The 26494-nt window shown below is 35.0% G+C and overlaps 1 protein-coding gene across 1 annotated transcript in view; it reads right to left on the bottom strand.

The window, feature by feature from the left end:
• The window catches only part of SLC6A18 (solute carrier family 6 member 18), a 59104-nt gene extending 33878 nt beyond the window's left edge, over positions 1–25226 (bottom strand). Inside the window, exons 1-3 of the mRNA XM_031946099.1 lie at positions 24941–25226; positions 7137–7277; positions 5486–5623 (exon numbers count right to left, since the gene is read on the bottom strand). Coding sequence (XP_031801959.1) covers positions 5486–5623; positions 7137–7277; positions 24941–25109 — 448 coding nt within the window. The 5' untranslated portion in view covers positions 25110–25226. The remainder of the gene's footprint in view (positions 1–5485; positions 5624–7136; positions 7278–24940) is intronic.
• Between the last annotated feature and the right edge of the window lie 1268 nt (positions 25227–26494).

Here is a 26494-nt window from a genome sequence, read left to right as displayed (position 1 = left end):
CCTATTTTTTCAAATAGTTTATATAGTATTGGAGTTAATTGTCCTTTAAATGTTTGGTAGAAGTCACATGTAAATCCTTCTGGTCCTGGAGATTTTTTCTTAGGCAATTGATTAATAGCTTGTTCTATTTCTTTTTCTAAAATGGGACTATTTAAGTAATTTATTTCTTCTTCTGTTAATCTGAGCAATCTATATTTTTGTAGATATTTCTCCATTTCACTTAAGTTGTGAAATTTATTGGCATAAAGTTGGGCAAAATAACTCCTAATTATTGCTCTAATTTCCTCTTCATTGGTGGAAAGTTCTCTCTTTTCATTTTTGAGACTAACAATTTGATTTTCCTCTTTCCTTTTTGTAATCAAATTAACTAAAGGTTTATCTATTTTGGTGGGGTTTTTTCACCTCTAGTTTCTTTTTTATATTATAACAGTAAAATCAGATCATACATGCACTTTCTATACATACCCGTAATAGAAATACAGTAAAGAGGTCTTTTCTTTTTACCTTTTTATGCTTCTCTTGAGTTTTATATTTGGAGGTCAAATTTTTTGTTTAGCTCTGGTCTTTTCATCAGAAATAAATGGAATTCACCTGTTTCATCAAATGTCCATCTTTTTCCCTGAAAGAAAATGCTCTATTTAGCAGGGTAATTTATTCTTGGCTGCATTCCAAGTTCTTTCACCTTTTGGAATATCAGATTCTAGGCCCTTCACTCCTTTTAAGTCGAAGCTGCTAGGCCCTGAGTAATTCTTATTGTGGCTCCTCAGTATCTGAATTGTTTCTTTCTGGCTGCTTGTAATATTTTTTCCTTGGTCCAATAGCTCTGAAATTTAGCCATGATATTCCTTGGGGTTCTAATTCTGGGGTCTCTTTCAGGAGGTGTTCAGTGAATTCTTTCAGCGGTTTTTTTAACCACCCAATTCTATGATATCAGGGCAGTTCTCTTTGATGATTTCCTGAAAAATAGTGTTTAGACTTTTTTTTTCATCATGGTTTTCAGGGAGTCCAATAATCCTTAGATGTCTCTCTTAGATCTATTTTTCAGGTCAATTATTTTCCCAATTAGGTGTTTTAATTTTTTCTATTTTTTATTTTTTTGGTTTTGCTTGACTGATTCTTGTTGTCTCATTGAATCATTTATTTCCATTTGTTCAGTTCTGAATTTTAGTGAATTATTTTTTTCATTTACTTTTTTTTGTATTTGTCCAATTGAATTTTTAAATGAGTTGTTTTGTTCTATGGAATTTTCTTTTTCCATTTCACGAATTTTGTTTTTTAAGGAGTTCTTTTCTTTTTCTATTTCACAAATTCTGTTTTTCTGGGAGTGGCTTTCTTTTTCCATTTTAGCAAATCTATCTTTTAATGAGTTATATGGCTTTTCCAAATACTCTTGCAAAGTTTTCATTTCCTTTCCACATTTTTCTTCTAGCTCTTTTTAAAGATCTTTTAAAATTTCTTCAAGGAGAGCCTTGTGTGATGAGGATCAGTTATATCACTCTTTGGGGCTTCATCTGGAGACAATCTGCCCTTAGTCTCCTCAGGGTTTGATATCTGTTCTTTTTTCACCACAGAAGCTGTCTATCATCAGAGTTCTCTCTACCTTTTTACTCAGTTTTTTTTAAAAAAGTTAAGGTCTTAGAAAAAATAACAACAAAGTTCATATGGAAAAACAAAAGGTCAAGAATTTCAAGGGAATTAATGAAAAAAAAATCAAATGATGGTGGCTTAGCTGTACCAGATCTAAAATTATTATAGAGCAGCAGTTACCAAAACTTTGGTATTGGCTAAGGAATAGATTAGTTGATCAGTGGAATAGATTAGGTTCAAGGGATAAAACAGTCAACAAATATAGCAACCTAGTCTTTGACAAACCCAAAGATCCCAGCTTTTGGGATAAGAACTTACTGTTTGATAAAAATTGCTGGGAAAATTGGAAACTAATATGGCAGAAACTAGGCATTGATCCATACTTAACGCCGTACACCAAGATAAGGTCAAAATGGGTTCATGACCTAGGCATAAAGAATGAAATTATTAATAAATTAGAGGAACATAGGATAGTTTACCTCTCAGACCTGTGGAAGGGGAAGGTCTTTATGACCAAAGCAGAACTAGAGATCATTACTGATAACAAAATAGAAAATTTCGATTATACCAAACTGAAAAGTTTTTGTACAAACAAAACTAATGCAGACAAGATTAGAAGGGAAGCAATAAACTGGGAAAATATTTTTACAGTCAAAGGTTCTGATAAAGGCCTCATTTCCAAAATATATAGAGAATTAACTCTAATTTATAAAAAATCAAGCCATTCTCCAATTGAAAAATGGTCAAAGGATATGAACAGACAATTCTCAGATGAAGAAATTGAAACTATTTCTAGTCATATGAAAAGATGCTCCAAGTCATTATTAATCAGAGAAATGCAAATTAAGACAACTCTAAGATACCACTACACACCTGTCAGATTGGCTAAGATGACAGGAAAAAATAATGATGATTGTTGGAGGGGATGCGGGAAAACTGGGACATTGATGCATTGTTGGTGGAGTTGTGAACGAATCCAACCATTTTGGAGAGTAGTTTGGAACTATGCTCAAAAAGTTATCAAACTGTGCATACCCTTTGATCCAGCAGTGTTACTACTGGGATTATATCCCAAAGAGATTATAAAGAAGGGAAAGGGACCTGTATGTGCACGAATGTTTGTGGCAGCCCTTTTTGTAGTGGCTAGAAACTGGAAACTGAATGGATGTCCATCAGTTGGAGAATGGCTGAATAAATTGTGGTATATGAAAATTATGGAATATTACTGTTCTGTAAGAAATGACCAACAGGATGATTTCAGAAAGGCCTGGAGAGACTTACACGAACTGATGCTGAGTGAAATGAGCAGGACCAGGAGATCATTATATACTTCAACAACAATACTATATGATGACCAGTTCTGATGGACCAGGCCATCCTCAGCAACGAGATCAACCAAATCATTTCTAATGGAGCAGTAATGAACTGAACTAGCTATGCCCAGAAAAAGAACTCTGGGAGATGACTAAAAACCATTACATTGAATTCCCAATCCCTATATTTATGCACACCTGCATTTTTGATTTCCTTCACAAGCTAATTGTACAATATTTCAGAGTCTGATTCTTTTTCTACAGCAAAATAACGTTTTGGTCAGGTATACTTATTGTGTATCTAATTTATATTTTAATATATTTAACATCTACTGGTCATCCTGCCATCTAGGGGAGGGGGTGGGGTGGGGTAAGGAGGTGAAAAATTGGAACAAGAGGTTTGGCAATTGTTAATGCTGTAAAGTTACCCATGTATATATCCTGTAAATAAAAGGCTATTAAATAAAATAAAAAAAAAAGTTAAGGTCTGCTTTTAGAGCAGGGGAAGTTTTCCAAGCTTCCTCTACAAGCAGTGGCTTCCTCTATAAGTGGCTGCAGCTGCACTGGGTCCATGTTGATTCACTCCAGGTGTTGGGTGGGTGTGGCCAGGTTCCTTTAAACTCCGGTGTTTTGGGGTTCCCTATTTACTTTGTGTGGTTGTGTTAGATATTTTGTAACTTTTCTGCTGGCTTGCAGCCAGGGCAGAGTGGCTGACACTCCTGTAGATTCCTTTGTAGATTCTCCACCATGTGGAGTCCACACCTCCTGTAGAATCTGCACCACCTCAGGACTCTGTGCTGTCTGCACTGACATCTGTGGTTGGCCTGCTTGTGCTTGGTTGCCTCCTTCCCATTTCTGATTGAAACAGACCTTTTCTGGTGATCTTCAAAAATTATCTTCTGCTGGTAATTTGTTGCTGTCCCAGTATTTGTGAATTATACCAGTCTAGAGCTAATTCAGAGGCTGGATTTGCTACTTAGTCTGAGGGTTATAGGAGAAGGTCAGAAAGAAATGTGTGTCCTCTCCACCATCTTCAAGCCTTGTGCATTTCTATAAGACTCTCCTCATCAGTAGAGAGAATAATTTTTCTACCCTGAGTGCTTCTGTAAAAGGCAGTGTTGGGGAGAGGGGGAGATGTCTTCTTGCTTTGGATTTTGAAAAAGGATGGAAAAGACCTCAATTTTTCTTCAGGAAGAAACCTCTACAGAGAGGAAAAAGCCTTCGGAAAGCTATTATTAAGTTGTTTCAGTCATGTACCCCCCCTCTGTGACCTCATTTGGGGTTTTCTTGGCAAAGACTCTGGAGCAGTTTATCATTTACTTCTCCAGCTCATTTTATACATAAGGAAACTGAGGCAACTCATTCTACCTACCCTCGGAAGTCCTTTCTTTGGTAAAAAGGGTTTTGTTTTTAAAGTGACCCTGAGTCCTTTGTGTTTTTTCTAGAAGCCAGGAGTAAGGAGGTTATACCTCTTCCAAGCTCTCACTAACTCTGTCTTTCACACAAGCCCTCTGGGTAGAGTAATCATTCTTTTTCCACCAATAAGAGTTTTATGCAAAAAGGCATAGAACTATTCCAAATTCTAGACACTGTCCAGCAGCCCTGTCACTCTTAAGAAGCTTCAGTGGTTCTCCATTGTCTTCAGGATGAAATACAGCCTCCTCTGTGTGTCACTTAAAGTCCATCATTCTTTCTAAGCTGAATACAGATTGATCCCCCTATACCTTCAGTCTGACCTGCTTTCTGTTTCTTGTTTGTGATATTTAAATTCCCTCTTTTATGTCATCAGAACCTCATGTCTTGAACCCTTGTCCTCCTCATCTCTAGTTCCTTTCAGGCTCAACTCTAAAGCTATCTTCTTCAAAAAGGCATTTTTGATTCCCCTATATGTGTGTGGGTATATACATATATATGTATTTACTTATCAGTGAACATGCTGTGCCTCTTGGTAGTCCACAAGCTTTTTGAGGGTAGGCTCTATCTCACTCTTACATTTCATCTTGATGCTTAGTACAGTACCTGGTATTTAGCACACATTTAAATGTTTGTTGATTGTTTAATTTATAGAGGATGCATTAAGTACTTTGGAAATAAGGTCAAAAAGTAGAAACCTGTAGTTGCTCCACCTCTAAGCAGAAGTTCCATCAGGATCTTGCCTGTCTATGACTCTCTCTTCCTGGATGAGAAGAAGGTTTCCTCTCAAATTGAAAGTATTTCTGGATCAAGCCAGGAACTAAGACATAATATCTGCAAAGCAGTGATATGCTTTGCTATGCCTAAGCAGGCACTGAGGTAAGCTATTCATTTTTAGCCTCAGAAGCCTTTTCTTCAATAGAAAGAGCCAGCAGTTGCTTGGAGATAGACTTATAAATATGACATGGGAAGAAACAGAGAACTTGGACTTTTGACATACTTTGTACACCCCCCTACACTCCTTCACATACACAGTTTACAAATTGCAAGCTGATTGTATTTGTCCTGTCAGCCTGTTGGTAAATTGTCTGGATTATAAAAAACAGGTCCAGGAAGAAATGGAGTTCTGACCTGCCCAAATGACACACACCATTTACCTTCTTACTCTTTACCTGTTCTGTTTTCATTCAGAGGACAAGAGCTCCAGGGAAGGGGGCTTTGGAAAGAATTCAGAAAATACCACATCACCCACATTAAAATGGTGTTGTAGTACAAGCTCACCAGGAAGGACACGAATAAACATCCAATGCCTGTAAAACAGGAAAAAAGTCTGTTGTTACAGAGTCTGAGTTTGCAAACACCCAAACAAGCAACTTCTTATTCTTGCTGTCAGCTTTTCTCATTTTATTTTATAATTTTATTCTATATTTTAATTGTTTGTGTGCATGTTTATCTCTCCAGCTAAACTGGAATCTTCTTGGGGGTTCCTTGAGGACTATGTCTCATTTAGTTTTCAATCTCTTAGCATCTGGCATAGCTCTTTATGGTAGGTGTTCAATGAGTGTTGGCTGAATCACATGGAATCAACTAAAAATTAGTAGGGTATTTTCCTTTTCCTCAAATAAACTGCAACTCTTGAGTTCTATTGGGTAGCCTTATTGAGTTCACATGTTACCCCTCTTCTCAAAATCCTTCAGGAGCTCTTTATTGATAAATGAAGATGTGTATAAATTCCTTTTTTCTGGCATTCAGGCCTGGGTCTAACTTATCTTGTCAAGCCTTCTAGAACACATACTAACTCCTCTTAAAAATCAGCATACATTTGCCATTTTCTAATCTCATCTCATTTCTCATCAGGCTGGAGTACTTTGATACACTTTTGATCTCCCTAGATGCTGCTGCTAAAAATGACCTCACACTTTCAAAACCTTTCACCCCCATGCACAGAAAGCTCATTTGGAGAACCTCATCACACTGTAACTTTGGCCATCCACCTCATCAATACCTTCTACTTCTTGGATTGCAAGGCTGGACCATGAACTCCAAATCTTCATTTAAGGAGAGAACTCAACTCAAACATTTTTTTATTTATCATCTGAGACTACTGTACCCTGGAATTTCTCTGACAGACTTCTCTACCAAGCACCCACTTTGGCTAACTTCTTCTTCCCTGCTCCTCCCTTTTGAGCTTTCTTTTGTGTTTTGTCTTCCTCTTTTATATTATAACTTCTTAAAGTCTGGAAATGTCTCTCTTTTGTACTTGTATCTTTAGTATTTAGCACAATGTACATAGTAGGTACTTAATAAATATTTATTAATTATTGACTATACTCTTCTGCCTCTCTGCATTTGCTTCCACTATCCCCCATTTCTGGACTAGCTTCTCCTTCATCTCCAACAACTGACATATCAAGTTTCTTTAAGATGCCCTAAATACCCCAAGCTAAAAATTATCTTTCCCTTCTAAAAATTTTTGTGCCTTTCTAGTTACATAGACCTCTCCTAATCATTTTTTGAATTCTAATTTTTAACAAACTATATCAAAATACTTTCACATATACATTTTCTTATTAGACTATAAAATGGTTGAGGTCAAGGACTATATCCTGTTTCATTTTTGTAACAAGCATCAATAATGGTACCTTTGTAGGATAGGTACTTAATGGATATATATCACATTGATTGAATAAAGCTTGATTGTTTTTAATTTACACCTCCTCACTGGTTTTTCTACAATGAGATTGCTCTCATTCAGCACTCTTCAACAAAGTGTATGAATAGAGCATCTATGAAGATGTTCTGTCAATGATATGGCAGACATACCTACTCCATTAAGGTATGGTGAGATGGTACTCCATACTCCAACACTACCTTTCCTTAAACGCTGACCAATGGCAAGTTCAATGTGAAACAGGGGAATTCCTTCAAAAATCAGGGCAACAAAGTATGGAATTAGAAATGCTCCTGTAAATAGAGACAAGCATTAGAGAATGAGTATTTTTGCATATCTTTGAAAGTCCCATAATTAGTAGTTTAAAGAGGTTAGTTAGCATAAAGTCTATATCTCAGGTTTAATAGAAGCAGATAAAAATCCATCTACCTCTACTGTATCTGGACTATAGTCTCTGATGGGTATATGAACATGACATTTACTCTGTCAGATATTGCTCTGTATTATTGCATTCTATTGTTTACATAGTTGTGGACCTTTACTTTGTATCTAGTTTCTGACTTCAACTGGAACTTTCAGCTGATGGGCTATCTTTTCCCATAACAAAATTGGGCTCTAATGGTCCCTCTTTTAGCTTAGAATCCAGAAGTTGATCTTCAAGTCCTTTAAGGAAACAAACCCTTCAACTACCAGTTTTAGATATAGGAAAAATCTTCAACTGCTCTTCTCTATACAATTAGACAATGATTTATCAGTTCTCAGAGTGTTGCCCATGGGGAGATTTTTGTCTCCACAATAAGTTTTTAACCTCCAGGGGGTCAAGCTATTTTGGAAGATAGAACAATTAGCCAGCTTAGTAAAAATTAATGGATATTTAATCCATCTTTGAAATTATACTTCTTATTGCTAACAGACCCATATTCTTGTCCCAAGTTTCTATTTGATTTAGGATAAGAAATCTTTTAATTCTTATCTAATCCTGATTAATTCATCCTTTTGGAAATATATCAGGAGCTACCCTTTTCATAAACTACAAAATGCTAGCTAGATTTTTAAGTCTCTTCAGTTTTTTGAACACCCAACTCTTTTGGTTTCTTATTTTTCTCATGAATGGGAGGAGAAATTTAAGGAAAAAGACTTCCAGATAGAGCCAAGCAGAAGCATCATGAGAGGTGTTGTGAGACTCAAATGAAATAGTGGATCTAAAACACCTTGCAAACCTTAAAGCACTTTATAAATGCCAGTTATTAATATTAATATTATCATTAATTATTCTACAGTTAACAGGCCTCTAGGCTTCATTCCTTGAGATACTATAGTGCTGTATATTAATAAATATTTGAGACAATAAATTTAGACTCAAAGTGCTGCCTTGCTTGCCATTCCCCAATTGATGGGCATCCACTCATTTTATGACCTCTTATCCTTTCACCAATTACCCTTAAAACAGGTAAGTCAAAAGTTCATTTTCCATCTCAGTGTCAGCAGGAACCAGAATGAGCATTTTCACTCATCACAAAAATTCTGCAGTAGATAAGCATCTATTGGAATATAGGAACTTAGAGCTCTCCAGCAGTCCTTCCTGAAAGCAACATAGTTTGAGCAAACAGGATGGTACCAAGCCCTCAGTTACCCCATTTTGCTTCAGTCCTTTCCCTTATTTGTATCCCTTTAGTTCAAGGAAAATGTGCAAAGAGCTTCTCTACAAGAGTTAGCATTTTTTTGCTATCAGAGTCCCTCCAAGATTGCAAGCCTAACCTCGTAAAGGTTATTTGAAGGAACTGAGAATGGTTAGCCTGAGAAGACAAGTTTTAGGGAGAATATGGTAGTTATCTTCCAGAAATTTATAAGATGGACATATGAAAAAGTCATGGTAGTATGGTATAGTAGCTAGAGAGGGGACTTTGGAATCAACAAGATTTGGGTTCAAGTATCACCTCTAACATATTTTGTTGTTTGATTGTTTCAAGTTATATCTGACTCTTTGTGACTCCATTTAGGGTTTTCTTGGCAAAGATATTGAAGTGATTGGGCATTTCCTCCTCCAGCTAATTTTACAGAAGAGGAAACTGAGGCAAATAGGTCTTGCCCAGGGTCACATAGTAGTAAGACTGGATTTGAACTCAGGATTCCTGATTCCTGGCCTGGTATCCAGCATATCTAGATGTCTATGGGATCATGGGAGAGTTTCTTAACATTTCAATGCCTTAGCTCAGTGGTGTCAAATATGTAGCCTACAAGGCCACATGAGACCCACAATATCCCTGAGTGCAGCCAAACTACATTAAATGTAATTGGAATTTATCTAGCTAAATAAAGATACAGTAAAATATAAATATAAAACATTTTAAAATTAAACATTAAATTAGTATGTGGTCTATAGAAATTCCTATGAATCTCTAACAAATTCCTAATTGAGTTTGACATCACTGCTCTAGGCATCTCTCTAAGACTATAAATTTTCAAGAAGGTGTTGTTCTTCATTGATACATGAAAATTCTTCATCTTCTCATACCAAATCAAAGATAAGGTCAAAATGGGCACATGATTTAGACTTCAAGAGTGATACCATAAGGACTACTAGGACTGTATTCCAAAGAGATCCTTTAAAAAAAGGAAAATGACCACATGTACAAAAAAAACTTGTAGCAGTTCTTTTTGTGGTGACAAATAATTGGAAATTGAGGGGATGCTCATTAATTGGCAAATGCCTGAACAAGCTATTATATATAAATGTAATGGAATACTATTGTGCTATAAGAAATGGTGAGCAGATAAATTTCAGAAAAATCTGGAAAGACTTATATGAACTGACTGATGCTGAGTGAAGGAAGTGGAACCACAAGCAACATTGTGCCATAATCAACACTGTCAGACTTGGCTTTCCTGGGCAATGCAGTGATAAAAGATAATTCCAAAAAACACATTATGGAAAGTGATATCCATATCCAGAGAAAGAACTAGGAGTTTGAATGCAAATTGAAGGTAAATAGGTCTTGCCTTTTACCCTTTTTCTTTTCTTTTTTCTCTTATTTCTTGTGATTTTTCCCTTTTGTTCTTATTCTTTTTTTTTTTTTACAACATGACTAATATTGAAATATGTTTAATATGATACGTGTATAATCTATATCAGATTGCTTGCTCTCTTTGGAAGGAGAGAGATAAGAGGAAGGAGGGAAGGAAAAGAAGGGAAGTGAAAAGAATGGATCTCAAAATCTTATAAAAGTGAATATTGTAAACTATCTTTACATGTAAATGGAAAAAAATAAAATATTATTTTATAAAAAGAAAATTTTAATTTGGAAATTTTCAATATCCATGAAATCATAGGTCTGTCCCTAGCTCTGTCACATGTGAGAGAGGAACTAAAAATATATTCCTATGTAAATCCATAGTTGAGAACTAGAGATAACAGGAACAAATTTAAGATCAACATAAGGAAGAATTTTGTAAATATTAAAACTGTCAAAAAATAAAATGGGTTGTTTTATGAGTTCTAATGGTACTTTTTGCCATTGAAAGTGCTCAAGCAGAGGCTGGATAGCTAATGTCTAGGAATGTTTCAGAGGAAAGTTTGGATGACATTTGTGGCACCATGGGTCTATGGTAATGTGATTCCCCTCCATATCTTATTTTTTCCCTTCCTTCCCAAGTTGATGCAGTCAAAAAATCATTCACTCAATTGGTCCAGAATATAATCACAAGATATAAGTATTTAGGAAATTTCCCACAATCTCACCATAGTGTGTAAATATGTTCTTAATCAATGGGAGAGAATTATTGAGCTTACAATTGGATGAAGGCAAATGATACCAAAAAGTAGCTTGTTATTCATTGACAAAATTAGTTGTACCCCTTGGGCCTACATATAGAAACATCAAGTTTGCTAATATAGTAGTGAAGGATTTGATACTTGATAATATTTTGTGGAAGCATATCTCTGTGTGAATAAGAAGAAAGGACTTCTCTCACTCCTTGGGCCATGTCACTGGAATTATTGGACCAATAGGAGACAAACACACCCAAAACAGATATGAAGATATGATTACAGGTGCAAAGAGACAGCCACCTGAGGGAGAAGGCAATTTTAAACTTTGACCACTTTGTGGTGGATAGAAGTATAGATTAAAGATTTAAGAAAGAAGGGGCAGTTAGACGGTACAGTGGATAGAGCACCAGCTCTGAAGTCAGTAGGACCTGAGTTCAAATCTGGTCTCAGACACTTAATACTTCCTAGCTGTATGACCCTGGGAAAGTCACTTAACCCCAATTGCCTCAGAAAAAAAAAAAAAGACTCAAGAAATAAGACCTGATTGGTTAAGAAATAGACTAGTTGATCAGTGGAATAGATCAGGTTCACAGGACAAAATAGTCAATAACTATAGCAATCTAGTCTTTGACAAATGCAAAGATCCCAACTTTTGGGATAAGGATTCACTATTTGACAAAAACGGCTGGGAAAACTGGAAATTAGTATGGCAGAAACTAGGCATGGATCCACACTTAACAATTTACATAAAGATAAGATCAAAATGGGTTCATGATTTAGGCATAAAGAATGAGATTATAAATAAATTAGAAGACTATATGATAGTTTACCTCTCAGACTTGTGGAGGAAAAAGAAATTTGTCATCAAAGAACTAGAGATCATTATTGATCACAAAATAGAAAATTTTGAATTTATCAAGTTAAAAAGCTTTTGTACAAATAAAACTAATGCAAACAAGACTAGAAGGGAAGCAATAAATTGGGAAAACATTTTTACAGTTAAAGGTTCTGATAAAGGCCTCATTTCCAAAATATATAGAGAACTGATTCTAATTTTTAAGAAATCAAGCCATTCTCCATTGACAAATGGTCAAAGGATATGAACAGGCAATTTTCAGATGATGAAATTGAAACTATTTCTACTCATATGAAAGAGTGTTCCAAATCACTATTGATCAGAGAAATGCAAATTAAGGCAACTCTGAAATACCCCTACACACCTGTCAGATTGGCTAAGATGACAAGAAAAGATAATGACGAATATTGGAGGGGATGTGGGAAAACTGGAGTACTGATGCATTGTTGGTGGGGCTGTGAACAGATCCAACTATTCTGGAGAGCAATTTGGAACTATGCTCAAAAAGTTATCAAACTGTGCATACCTTTGATCTAGCAGTGCTACTACTGGGCTTATACCTCAAGGAGATACTAAATAAGGGAAAGGGACCCGTGTGTGCAAAAATGTTTGTGACAGCCCTTTTTGTAGTGGCTAGAAACTGGAAATTGAATGGATGCCCATCAATTGGAGAATGGCTGAGTAAATTATGGTATATGAATGTTATGAAATATTATTCTGTAAGAAATTACCAACAGGATGAATATAGAAAATCTTGGAGAGACTTACATGAACTGATGCTAAGTGAAATGAGCAGAACCAGGTGATCATTATACACTTCAACACCAATACTGTATGAGGATGTATTCTGATGGAAGTGGATATTTTCAACAATGAGAAGACCCAATTCAGTTCCAATTGATTAATGATGGACAGAACCAACTACACCCAGAGAAAAAACACTGGGAAATTAATGTGGACTACTTGCATTTTTGTTTTTCTTCCCAGATTATTTGTATCTTTTGAATCCGATTTTTCTTGTGCAACAAGAGAACTGTAGAGATCTGTACACACATGTTGTATTTAAGATATACTTTAACATATTTAACATGTATGAGACTGCCTGCCATCTAGGGGAGGAGTGGAGGGGGGGTAGAGAAAAGTTGAAACAGAAGTGAGTGCAAGGGACAATGTTGAAAAAATTACCCATGCATATGTTCTGCCAACAAAAAGCTATAATAAAAGAAAGTATTAAGAAGAAGGAGGAGGAGGAGGAGGAGAAGACCTGGAAGTTCCACTGAGATGCTCATTCAACAGAGAATTGGACCCAAGGTGAAAAAGAAAAGGGATGTCCAGTTCTAGGAGTTCTAAATTGCTCTTTACCAGAATTGTGTATTATATTACCCCTCACTACTGGGCCTAGGTTTAGGATGATATGCTTTTGCATCATCTTTCTATACTATTTTAGTAAATGCTTCTTCTCAATGTTAATTATTTATGGATTGATTTTAATGGGTAGCATACTGGTAGGGGTTTGTGAGCTATAATAATAGATGTAGCCATTCACAGAGTTAGGCCTAAAACCTGAAGCAGTAGTTGACTGTATAATTATTCAATCAAAGAGTAGGGAGTATAAGTTGGAAAACAGCTCAAAGGGGAATATGTATGTATGTAATATGTACATATGAATACATATGTATTCAACATAGTCCTAGAGAGGCAGTGTGCACAATAGATAGAAAATTGGCTTCAAAATCAGGAAAACCTGGGTACAAATTTCATTTCTGAAACATACTATTAGGCAGACCTGATATATATATATATATAGATAGATATATATATATATATATACACTCAAGAATTCACCTGAAATCAGATCCAGCCTACAGACACTTATTAGCTGTAATTTTTCAGTACCACAGACAATTCTCTAGGACTACAAGTTACAAAAAAGGGTGTAATATAAATTACTAATATAAATATATTAGTAGATAATATAAATTAGATAGATATTATTTATCTGACTTTTTAAAAAAGTGAATTAATCTTAATCATATCTGCCACTTACAGGAAAATAAGCTTACTCTTCCTTAGCTTCTTTCTAATTTATCAATCTCCTTCCGAGTTTCAATTTTAATGTTAGCTCAGTTTTAATTCTCCTGCCATGAGTTTGGCTGACCATATGGTTACATTGGTGTGGATTTTTTTTTTTTTTTGAACTTATTCCCTCCTAGCCTAAATGTAGCTGGGTGGTACCACAATGCTATCAAGAAAACCTGAAGTCCAATCTAGTCTTAAATATCTATTTAGCTATGTGACCCTGAGCAAGGCAATTTATCTCTGTCTCAGTGTCCTCAGCTGTAAAATTTGGGAAACAACAACATCTACCTCCAGATATATTTAGCATATTATATGTGCATATTCATATTTATACATATATGTGTGTGTAGTAGGTGCTTAATAAATACTTTATCCATTCATTCTTGCCTTAAGATATAGATGTGAGAGTTTAAGGTCTGAAATAACTCTCACATCCATAATTGAGGACTCTTTTCTTCTTGCATTGCCCTACCCTCACCTATAATTTTCACCTATCATCCCTAGTCCTGTCCCCTAAAGCTAACAAGAAAAAGTTCATGTTTGAAGTCCACTTGTAGATGCTCCCTAAGCATCATTTTCTTCAGGCTATTCACATCATCCTCTTTCCTCCCTCTGAGTCTAAGCTGGCTTGACTTCCAGTTCCCATCCTATTGTGATATCCCTTCTCTGAACAAACTTCAACTTGTCAAAATCCTTCTTAAATGCTCAGAACTGAATGCAATATTTCTGGTAAAGTTGGATCAGGTCAGAGAACAGTGGAAGTCTTGCTTCCCATGTCCTGTTTTTGTTCAATTACTCTTTCTAGGAAGTCATTAAAGATATTGACTGCCATCATCAAATGGTGACTCATGTTGTGTCTGAAATCTATTAAAATCCCCAGAGCTTTTTCATATCAACTGATGTCTAGTCATGTCTCTCCCATCATGTTCTTGTAAAATGGATTTTTTGGTGTGTGTTCAATGCCCAAACCTTGATTGCTTTATAGCTTAGTCCAATTGCTAAGACTTCCCTAGAAACACATGCAATACAGGAAAAGACAAATAGGAAATCCATCCAGAAATATATGTCTTCTGTCTTAAAATCTGATTTGTACGCACAGCTGTGACATGGGTCGATGATTTTGGCTTTTTCTGGCTTGTATCTACTTCCTTTCTATGCAAACTTAGAGTGGGAGAAAGCTTGGTACAGTCCTTAATTCAATTTACATTTCAATCCCAGAAACATTTTTTATGAGTCCACAATGTGCCAGCAGGGTGCTGGATAGGATGCAACAATGAAAAAAACAATGGAGCAGTTCTTGTCTTGAGGATCTTATATTTTATTGAGTGGATCCAACATATATACACAGAAATAAATACAAGGCCATTTCAGGAAGAAAGAAACATTACTAATAATGGAGAGGATTGGGATGGGGTTGGGGGAAATTGAGTTAGCAAGTGACACCTGAATTGAATCTTAATCTTACTATATTAATGATTCTAAGAGAGAGAAGGAGTGAATTCCAGACTGCCTGCACAGAGTTGTTAGTTGTGTCTGACTCTTCATCATTTTATATAGGGATTTTCTTGACAAAGATAGTAGTTTGCCATTTCTTTGTCCAGTGAATTAAGGCAAACAGAGATTAAAGGGTTTGCCTTGTGTCTGAGGCTGGATTTGCATTCAGGTCTTCCTGGCTCCAGACGCTCTATCCACTGAGTCACTTAGTTGCCTCTATAGAGTAATGGATAATTAATGGAATGTCTAATTTGAGGAATGCAAGTAGGACAGTTTGCCTGACTGTTGTTCCATTTTGTACAACTCCATGACCTCATTTGGGGTTTTCTTGATAAATATATTGGCTTGGTTTGCCATTTACTCCTCCAGCTCATTTTATAGGTAAGGAAACTGAGGCAAACAGGATTAAGTGACTTGCCTGGGGTCATATAGCTAGAAAGTGTCCCAGGTTTGAACTCCAGAAGATAAGTCTTTTTGACTCCAGACACAGAGCTCTGAGTATAATGGTCCCATCTAGCTGCCCCAAACACAGGGGAGTAATATGAAATAAAGAAAGGAGAAATCAGAAATAATTCTTGAAAAGGTTGGTGGGAATCTGATTGGGGAGAATTATAAATGCCAGGCTGAGGAAGTTGTACTTTATACTAGAGGTAATAGGGATCCATTGAAGATATTGAGCCAAGGAGCAGCATGGTCAGATCTCAAGTACATTGGAGAAGAAAACAGGTATGTGCTTATTACATAGTCCAGGTGAGAGATGATAGGGATTTGAAGGAGGTTGGTACCCATGTGAGCAGAGATTAAAGGATATATTTGAGAGATGCTGTAGGAGACTTAAAAAACAAGCAAATCTAATAACAGCTTGAGTAAAAGGGCAAAAAGACAAAAGAGTGAAGGACAAATCTGAAGTTGTAAATTTGAATTACTAGATGGATGGTGGTGCATTCACTATAAATAGGAATGTTCAGAGGAAGGGTAAGGTTTTTTTGGAGAGAAGGGTTAGATGAATTTCATTTTGGAATACTGGTGCTGATTAGATAGCCAGGAAGATATATTAAGCAGAAGGTTGATGATATGGTTCTACATAGAGTTGGATATATAAATTTGGTAGTCATCTACGTGGATATGACCATTGAATTTATGATGGAAATTTGAGGTCATCCACTTCTTATTTTTTCAGCAATAATTTTAAAAAAATATTTTATTTTTCCCCAGTTACATGTAAAGACAATTTTCTCTATCTCTCTTTTTAAATTAAAGCTTTTTATTTTCAAAACATATGCTTGGATAATGTTTCAGCATTTACCTTTGCAAAACCTTGTGTTCCAAATTTTTCCCTCCTTCCTCCCACTCCCTTCCTTAGATGTCAAGTAATCCAATATATGTTAAGCTTGTTAAAAATATATGTTAAATCCAACATATGTATACATATTTATACAATTATCATGCTATACAAGAAAAATCAGATCAAGAAGGAAAAAGATGAGAAAGAAAACAAAATGCAAGCAAATAACAACAAAAAGAATGAAAATGCTTTGTTGTGATCCATACTCCTACAGTTCCTACAATCCTCACTCTGGATGTAGATGGCTCTCTTCATCACAAGATCATTGGAACTGTCCTCAATCATCTCATTATTGAAAAGAATCACATGTAAAGACAATTATTAATATTCATTTTTTAAAATTTTGAGTTCTGAATTTTCTCTCTCCTTCCTTTACTTCCCCCTTCCCTGAAACAGTAAGTGACTGGATAAGAGTTATATATGTTCATTAAGCATATTATATATATGAACATATACAAAATACATTGGCACATTGATTGTATTGTGAAAAAAATAGACTCAAAAGGGGGAAAATATTTTTAAAATACAGAAAGTGAAAAATAGTAAGCTTCAATCTGCACTCAGATTCTATCAGTTTTTCCTCTGGAGATGGAGTCCTTTGGAGTTATCTTGTAATCCAATTATTCTAGACAGCAATTTGGAACTGGACCTCAAAAGCTATTTAATTGTGCATACCCTTTAAGTTAGGATGGTGGAGGTGGCACAGTGCATAGAGTGACCTGAAGTCAGGAAGATTTCATTTTCCTGACTTCAAATCTGGGTTTAGACACTCATCAGCTGTGTTTCCTGGGCAAGTTATTTAATCCTATTTGTCTCAGTTTCCTCACCTGTAAAATGAACTGGAGAAGGAAATAGCAAAGCATTCAAGTAGTTTTGCCAGGAAAACCTAAAAATGGAGTCATGAAATTGAATGTAACTGAAATCACTAAATAACAACAAAAATTCTTTGAAGTCAGAATGTTAGATAATCTAGCATCCTCAAAAAGAATTAAAACAAAAAAAGGAAAAGAACACATATTTATAATAACATTTGTAGTAAATAAGTCAACAAGCATTTATAAAGTACCTATCCTATGCAACATATTCTATTAAGAACTTCAAATACAAAGAAAGGCAAAAAAAAAAAAACTCTACCCCTACTTTTAAGCTCATTTTTTTAATAGCATCCCTTTTAGTGGTGACAGCTGAGGAGAGTTTCCATTATTGGAACAGTTGAACAAGTTATGGTAAATGGATGTGGTGGAATACTATTGTGCTGTAAGAATGTAGGGGAAACTTTCAGAGACACTTGGAATATTTGTATGAATTAAATCAAAAGTTAAGTGATCAGAACTAGAATAACAATTTAAATGATAGTATAATATTGTAGGGACAAATAACTATGAAAGACTTAGACATTCTGATCTATACAATGACTAACCATGATTCTAGAGAATTCATAATGAAATATGATTCTCACTTTCCATATAAAAGTCAGGAACTTAGAGTGTAGATAGATATCTGACCAGATGTGTGTGTAGTATGTGTAAAATAACTTCTATTTGAAAATGACCAATGTAAGTCTTTATATTGCTTAATTATAAATGTTTATGACAGATTTTATTTTTCTTGCTTTCTCAGTTGGGGGGGAGGAGAATGGGAGAGATAAGATGAAGACTTAAAATTTAAATCAATTTTTTAAAAAATCATTGAACATATGTTGACTGATGAAATCACTGAGAGAAGGCAAAGAAAAAAGAGAAAAGGAGCTAAGACACGCCTGGGGTAATCTACTGCACAGTACCCACGCTGCACAGATGGGATGTGGATAATGATTCATCAAAAGGTCCTGAACAGTATTCAGACAAGTAAAAGAAGAAAAACAAACAGGGAAGAGTATTATCTTAGAAGCCAAGGGAAGAGAGACTATCTTTAAAAAGGGAAGTGTCAACAATATCAAAAATTATATAGAAGTAAAGTAGAGTAGTAACTGGCCATCCTTCTTTTCCAATCTTACATTTGCAATATATATATAAAATGTTCCTTTTGTATAGTTCTTTATTAACAGGATTCATTTGTTCCTTTTAACTACCATTTGTTGCTATTGTTCAGTTTCTTCAATCATGTCTGACTCTTGTGGCCCCATTTGGAGTTTTCTTTGCAGAGATATTAAAGTGGTTTGCCATTCCCTCCTTCGATTTGTTTTACAGATGAGGAAACTGAGGCAAATAGAGTTGAGTGATTTTCCCAGTTTCACACAGCTGGTAAGTGTATGAGGCCATTTTTGAACTTAGGAAGATATGAATTCCTGAATTCAGTTACAGTACTTTACCCACTGTGCCACCTAATTGTCGTAACCATCATACATCACTCTATGACCCTTAAGTTATCTGAAATTTTTATTTCAGATTAGCTCACATGAAGACTACATAGAGTAAGACTAAAATAATATTAATATCAACAATGGGTTTTAATATCAAAGAGAAATTTTGTATGCTGAAAACTTTAGATCATTTTTTCTAAATAAAGCCCGTACTATTCTCTCTTTTTTAGTGAATTCTGGACCTGGCTTACTAACTAGCTTTATTACTTGTCCAAAGTATTGGTACTGATGGACTATAGAACCAAATGCATCATCATTTGGGCAAGATGCATGGTTCCTTGATGCTGAGTGAAATGAGCAGGGCCAAGAGATCATTATATACTTCAACAACAATACTATATGATGACCAATTCTGATGGACCTGGCCATCCTCAGCAGTGAGATGAACCAAATCAATTCCAATGGAGCAGTAATGAACTGAATCAGCTACTCCCAGAGAAAGAATTCTGGGAGATGACTAGAAACCATTACATTGAATTCCCAATCCCTTATATTTTTGCCCACCTGCATTTTTGATTTCTTTCACAGGCTAATTGTACAATATTTCAGAGTCTGATTCTTTTGGTACAGAAAAATAACGGTTTGGTCATGTATAATTATTGTGTATCTAATTTATATTTTAATATATTTAACATCTACTGGTCATCCTGCCATCTGGGGAAGAGGGTAGGGGGAAGGAGGAGAAAAATTGGAACAAGAGGTTTGGCACTTGTCAATGCTGTAAAGTTGCCCATACATATAACCTGTAAATAAAAGGCTATTAAAAAAAAAAAAGATTCATGGTTCTTATTGAATGGATGCTCATCAATTGGAGAACGGCTTAACAAGTTATGGTATATGAATGTAATGGAATATTATTATTCTATAAGAAATGATGAACAGACTGATTTCAGAAAAGCCTAGAAAGACTTGCATGTACTAATACTGAATGAAGTGAGCATAACCTGGAGAACATTATACACAGTAAAAGCAGGATTATGTGATGACCTACTATGGTAGACATAGCTCTTTTCAGAAATGTGGCGATCTATGACAGTTCCAATGGACTTGCAATGGAAAATGCTATTTACACTCAGAGAGACAACTATAGGGACCGAATGTGGATTAAAGTATAGTATTTTGAAGAAGAAGAAGAAGAAGAAGAAGAAGAAGAAGAAGAAGAAGAAGAAGAAGAAGAAGAAGAAGAAGAAGAAGAAGAAGAAGAAGAAGAAGAAGAAGAAGTAAGGTAGAATAAAGACTGAAAAAGGTCATTTGAATTTATACTTCAAAGATGATTCATAACCTTGGAGAGAACATATTCAGTCAAGTGGTAAAGTAAGTAGTCAGATTGTAAGAGTTAAGAAATAAATAGGCAGTGAGAAAATGGAGGCATTGAGTGCAAATGACTCCAAAAGTTTATGCAAGGGAGGATAGATGTGAAATATATAGTTGATAATATAAAGAAATATTAAGGAAAAGTGAAAGGTTTTGTTTTTATTTTTTAGGGATTTACTATTTGTAAATAGTATTGAAGGACATAGTAGATAAGATAGTAAAGATATAGAATGATGAAGGGATCAAATTACTAGAGAAGACATTAGGATTAACATTAAGGGAGCAAATAAAGTGATTGACCTCAGCAATTAAAAAAGCCACCTTTACAAAAATATTTATAGCAGCTTTTTTTGTGGTGCCTAAAAACTGGAAATCAAAGGGATGTCCATCAATTTGGGAATGGCTAAACAAATTGAGACAAAATACTATAATGGGATATTATTGTGCTATAAGAAATGACAAACAGGATGATTTCAGAAAACACTGAAAGAAATTACATGACCTGATAAATAGTAAAGTACCAAGCCCATACCAAGAAAACATAAAATTTTTCTTTGAAAATTGTTAATGATTTAACTATTATCAACAATACAATTATCAACAATACAAGACAATTTCAAAGAACTAAGGGGGAAGCATACTATCTATCTCCAAAGAAAGAACTGATATTGATTAAATACAGACTGAAGCATGCTATTTTTTACTTTCTCTTTTTTCTTTCATTTCTTTGTGCATACAATTACTTTTATGGAAATGTTTTACATAATTTCACATGTATAACCTATATCTGATTACTTACAGTTTCATGGAGGAGAAAAGGAAGGAGGATTAGAATTTGAAACTCAAAATTTTAAATTAAAATGTTGAAATATTGTGGAGGGAAAGAGCTGCCTCTTTCTTAGAGACTAGGCAAAGGAGTCAATAATAAGAAAAAAAGGTGAAGGGTTTTGAGGTGTAGAGGAATTAAGATGGATGACTGTAGGTTTTTTTAAACAAAATAGATGAGTTCCTTTAATGAGAGGCTGATGGGAGGAGTTAGGACCCATCTTCTCACCCTTCAAATTGGTTGTTCTCATACCCTTAAGGTCATGCCCTATTTCAGAGACCACTGTCAGAGAGTATAGTAGTAAGAGCAATGAAGTCAGAATGGAGTTATTTAGACCAAGGAAGAAAGCTTCAAAGGAGATGATCAAAATATGATGCCATTAATGGATTTCTGTATACACAGAATCTTAATATGTATATAACTTAATGGTAACTGAAAAAGTCATCGACTCCACTTACAAAACATTTGGGAATTCCAACTGGTAAATTTTATGTGATAGATTGTGCATTTGAGACATTTACTAAAATTCTATCTCTGCCCATATTTGGTCAATTTCTTCTGAATCCAGGGAAAACTTGGAGTATATTTGGAGCAGTTCTCAAAAATGGCAGAGCATTGTCCCAAAGACAATCTTAAGTGCATTCCCTTCTGAAGGTAAGTTGTGAGAAATCATGAATGTTTATGTTTTCAGGATCTGTGCATAGATAACTGACTGGCAGAGTGATTCAATAGAAATAGAAATGAAATTCAGAGCTGAACTTGAGGTCATAAGACTTGAGTTGATTCTCCATTCTTTTGCTTGCTAGCTACATAAATTTCTGAGTCTCATTTTTCTCTTCTGTAAAATCAAGGTATTGGACTAGTTAGTGAAAAAAATTTCTTTCCGTTCTAAGTTCATGCTCCTATGATTTTCCATTTTCTATAAGATAAAAGAAATACTATTCTTTAGTCAATGTTTATTTTTTCAAGTGCTTGTCAACTTGGTGGAGAATTCTATTTCCAATTAAGGAAATTAAGATACATGCTATACTTGGAGAATTTAAGTTCCTTGAGGTCAGGATCTGTTTCAGTTTAACCTTTGTATCCCTATCTCTTATCAGAGTATCAAGTATATAATAAGAATTAAATTAATTTTGAGTTGACCTTTTAAGGGAGGATCCTGAGTCAGAACTCTTTTGAGCATAGTGTTGTTAGGGTTATTGTTTGTCCTTTGTTCAGGAAGGTGATGCCATGATGTACAAGTAAATTGGATTTAAGTGAGGGAAGTCTATGCAAAGTCATCAGCATCACTTTCTCCTACAGAGCTATCTGGGTCCACTTGAGAGGAGATGGAGAATTAATAGAAAAGACGAGGAAACATGATTATAAGTTCCTTTTAGACACACATATATGAGAGAGAAGAAAGAAAAAAAAACTATTAGCATATACTTCTTAAATATAAAGGGTTCAAATATGTATTTATGAACCTGATCAAAAATTGCTGCAAGTTCTCTAAATGGAAGTTTTGTCTACTACAAAAATCATGGAAAAGAACATTTATTCTTAGAAAATTGCTTAAAGTGATGGGAATTCACATGATTTGTCAAGAGTCACACAAACATTATAGGTCAGAGACAGGATTTCAACTAGTGCCTCTTACTCCACTATTACTATACTCTACTATGCAACTTCTTTCTCAATAGATATATGTAAATAGATTTCTATGGTTGGATGTTGTTCTTCATTCTTGCAGAGGACCAAAATGACATCACTATGTTAGAGTCAAGGTACAGTGTGTGCAACTATAGCTGATCACACTACTATGTTTAATGAGGAGATAGCTAAGTAACTCCAGGGTACAACAGAATGGTTAAACTGTTGCTTTAGATACTTAAAAAAAAAAAAACCTAAGTCACAAAAGACCCTTTGCCTCTGGTCTCCAGTTATAACTCTAATTAGTGATTAATGATGAATGGTGTTGTTTAACGGGTGTCCCAGGGACATTGTACTATAGTTATTCTCAAAAACTTCAATGAATATACTATAGATCATATTTTTTCAGGGACACTATAACATAGCTAGAGATGGTAGATGCAACAACTCTCAAAATTTTTCAGTAGGCTTATTGGAACCTTCAAGTCCCATAGGCCCACATAATCCTCAAAGATGGAACCACTGGGCAAACTAGTGAAAATACTTTTTTTCATATGCTCATTTACACAGTAACATATATTTTTAAAATGCTTTTTAAGGGGAAAAAAACAAACAAACCAATGGGAGAGAGAAAACTACTTAACATAAATAGCTGGTTGGGGCTATCCAAAAAAACTGGCTTTCCTGGGGAGGCTTTCAAAAGACCTCTGTGGGTAGATTTCAAGAGGTCTGTGTCTCAATGGAAAATTAGGTCACATCTTTATTTTCACTAACTTCTAATGGGAGTGTTCACCATCATCTCCACGATCAAATTTTAAATCTTCCTTTTGTAATTTAAAGCTTTTCATGATCTCCCGCACCTCACCCCCTTGTGGCCTTGGATCTTCTTATACTTTACTCTGTGATCCAGAGATGTTTTCCCTGATCCTTACGCAGGATCATCATTACACAAGATGCTTCATCTCTAGATTGAGCATTTTCACTGGCTCTTCCATTCCTGAAATGTTCTCCCTCATCTCTGCTTCCTGGCTTCCCTAATTTTCTTCAAGTCTCAGCTAAAACCCCAAATTCTATGAGTTTTTCTTTCTAAAGCAAGATTACTTCTGCACCATTATGAGCACTGGGGAAGGAAGTTGGTGTTTTTATTAAACTATGAAAGAAACTACAAAAACCTGATGCAAAATTGGCCTGAAACCTTAGGAAAGGGTCTTTCAAGAGAAGATTCATTGTATTATAATGTGTTCTAAACCAATCTGGGAAATAAAACCAGAGTTAGACTAAACAGTAATTGACAACTTTTAAGAATTAATGAGAAATATACCAAATTTGAAATTTATCTCTTTTAAATCTTGCTCTATGTGTGATGTACAAATACAAAGTTATTTGATGTTACTTATTTTGTCATTTTACTAAAAAAATAGAATTTTTTCAAAACAAGGCATTGATATAAAGTATGGTTATGAATCTGGTGAGATAGAACAGAGTCACCATAGAAATTTTAGACAAAGCACAAATTTAATTTACTGGATCATGGACTCCCTAAGGATTTACCATGGCACCTTCTCTAATTTAAGACAAAGTAATTAAAGAAAACTAAATTGCTTCATGAGTACTTAACTTAAAACTCTATAGTAAGGATAGTTGACACCATAATTCACCATTTCCTGAAAAGCATCCCAGTGACCAAGCTATCAAATCATACCATTAAAAATAATAGCCTACATCTATATAGTGTTTTCAGATTTACAAAACACCTTACTTTTATCTCATTTGATTTTCACAACAATCTTCTGAAGTAGATGCTATTATTATCCCCATTTTTTACAGATGAGAAAAGTGAAGCAAAAAAAATAAATTAAGTAACTTGTCCAGGGGCACATAGCTAGTAAGTGTCTTAGGTTGGATTTAAAACTCAGAGGTTTCTGACTCCAAATCTACCCTATCCTCTCTACTATCTAGTTGAACCCACTTCTAAAATTTGCTTAGAAAACAGTTCTGTGCTGATGTTTCTTATTATTTCAGGAAGTAATTTCCAAAGAATCCAAAAATTTTAAGACATCTCCATTTTTAAAGCAATTTAGAAAGTAAAATATATCAATACAGTTGGAGAGATTTTTTTTTTTTTTGGTAAAATCAATCTTCTAACAAGTTCCCAACAACTCATAATGTTCTTACACTAAGAAAATTGTTATTGGTCCATCATCCACAAATAATGAGGTATACATCATGAAATTCAGTCACAATGTGAAAAATCTACAATGGAAGCAATATATACTCACCTCCTCCATAAGTCTGACACAAATATGGGAATCTCCATATATTTCCCAGCCCTACAGCAAATCCAATACAGCTTAAGAGGTACTGGAATTTGTTGTCCCATTTAGGTCGTTCATCATCTTTAGAATCCCCTGGAAGTGTATCTACTGCTAAAATACTGGACATCATCATTGATGCTGAGGATGTTGTCTCTGTGAGACTGCTTTTGCATTGAATTATTCTGACTGAAGGGGAGATAAAGCTATTTACCCAGGACCACCTTGTCTGAAAAAAACAAATGGGACAGCAGATCATAGACTGAAGTGACTACCAAATGCACCCTCTGTTGAATTTCATGGTTTTTAAAAAATAGAATGCAGTTAATTGGTAACTTATAGCTAAATTCTTGTTTTAATTTCAGAAGGACCTCTCTGACCTCTGCTTTCAAGCATGTTCACCTAGGTTCTGTGTCCTGTGTACAATATAAACAACCTTAAGCTAACCATAAATAGGATGAGAACCCTTTCTCACAAATGTTGAATCTTCTGAATAGAAGCTATCCCAGGATATCCAAGATGAATTGATTAATGAATGAATAAATGGAAAAGCATTTGATAAGCACTAACTATATCCAAGCACTGTGCTAAGTGCTGGACATACAAATATAAAAGTGAGACAGTCCTTTCCTTCAAGCATCTAATGCTCTAATAAAGGGGGACAACATACATACATGAGAGGTAACTAAGAAGAGAGAAGGGGAGAGATGGTTTAGGGAGTCACAAATGAGATAAATAGAGCTATAAGGGAATTGATTTTCATGCTCTTTTCTGAAGTGTAGAAATATAATGCAATTATTACTCTATAACTAGAAAGTATATTCTAAGGATGTCAGGTTAGTAAGATGGTTGGTGAAGTCCATTGGTCCTTCTAGAGGGTATATTGAGCCAGGCAGATGACCAAAAAAAAAATTGCTAGGGTGAAATATGTAAATGGCTGGGGCTGGTTATACTTACCAATTAGTACAATGCAGACTCCAAGGCAGGAGTTACAGAATTGAGAGGGTTCAATCCAAGAGCATGGCTCAGCAGTGAAGTGGATGGCGAGGTTCTGTTATACAGTGGGAACAATGGTAGGTAGGATGGATGGCAAGGAAATATTTCTTTTGGAAGAGATATTTTCCCCCCTTTTTTAGCTTCAACTGTGATCTCATCAATGTGGGCATTCCTCCAACTGGATAAATTATCACCAGTCTTCCTCTTCTTCTCCACATCCAGAAAAAGAACTATGATATCTGAATGCAAATCAAACCATACTATTTTCACTTTTTTGTTTTTTCTTCTTATAGTTTCCCCCTTTTTCCCTGATTCTTTCACAATCTGACTAATGTGGAGATATGTTCAATATGATCATATATACACAATATATATCAGATTGCCTTCTGTCTTGGAGAGGGGAGTGGAAATTGAGATCAAAATCTTATAAAAATAAATGCTGAAAACTAAAAAAAAAAACCCTTAAGAATGTTAAAAATAAAAATCAAGCAGAAGCAGCAGGAGAAAAAGAAAAGAAGAGGAAGG

Source organism: Sarcophilus harrisii, chromosome 1 (assembly GCF_902635505.1).
Source record: "Sarcophilus harrisii chromosome 1, mSarHar1.11, whole genome shotgun sequence".
NCBI classification, from domain to species: domain Eukaryota; kingdom Metazoa; phylum Chordata; class Mammalia; order Dasyuromorphia; family Dasyuridae; genus Sarcophilus; species Sarcophilus harrisii.
Note: the sequence above shows the minus strand (reverse complement) of the source record. Positions and strands in the feature narration are given on the sequence as shown.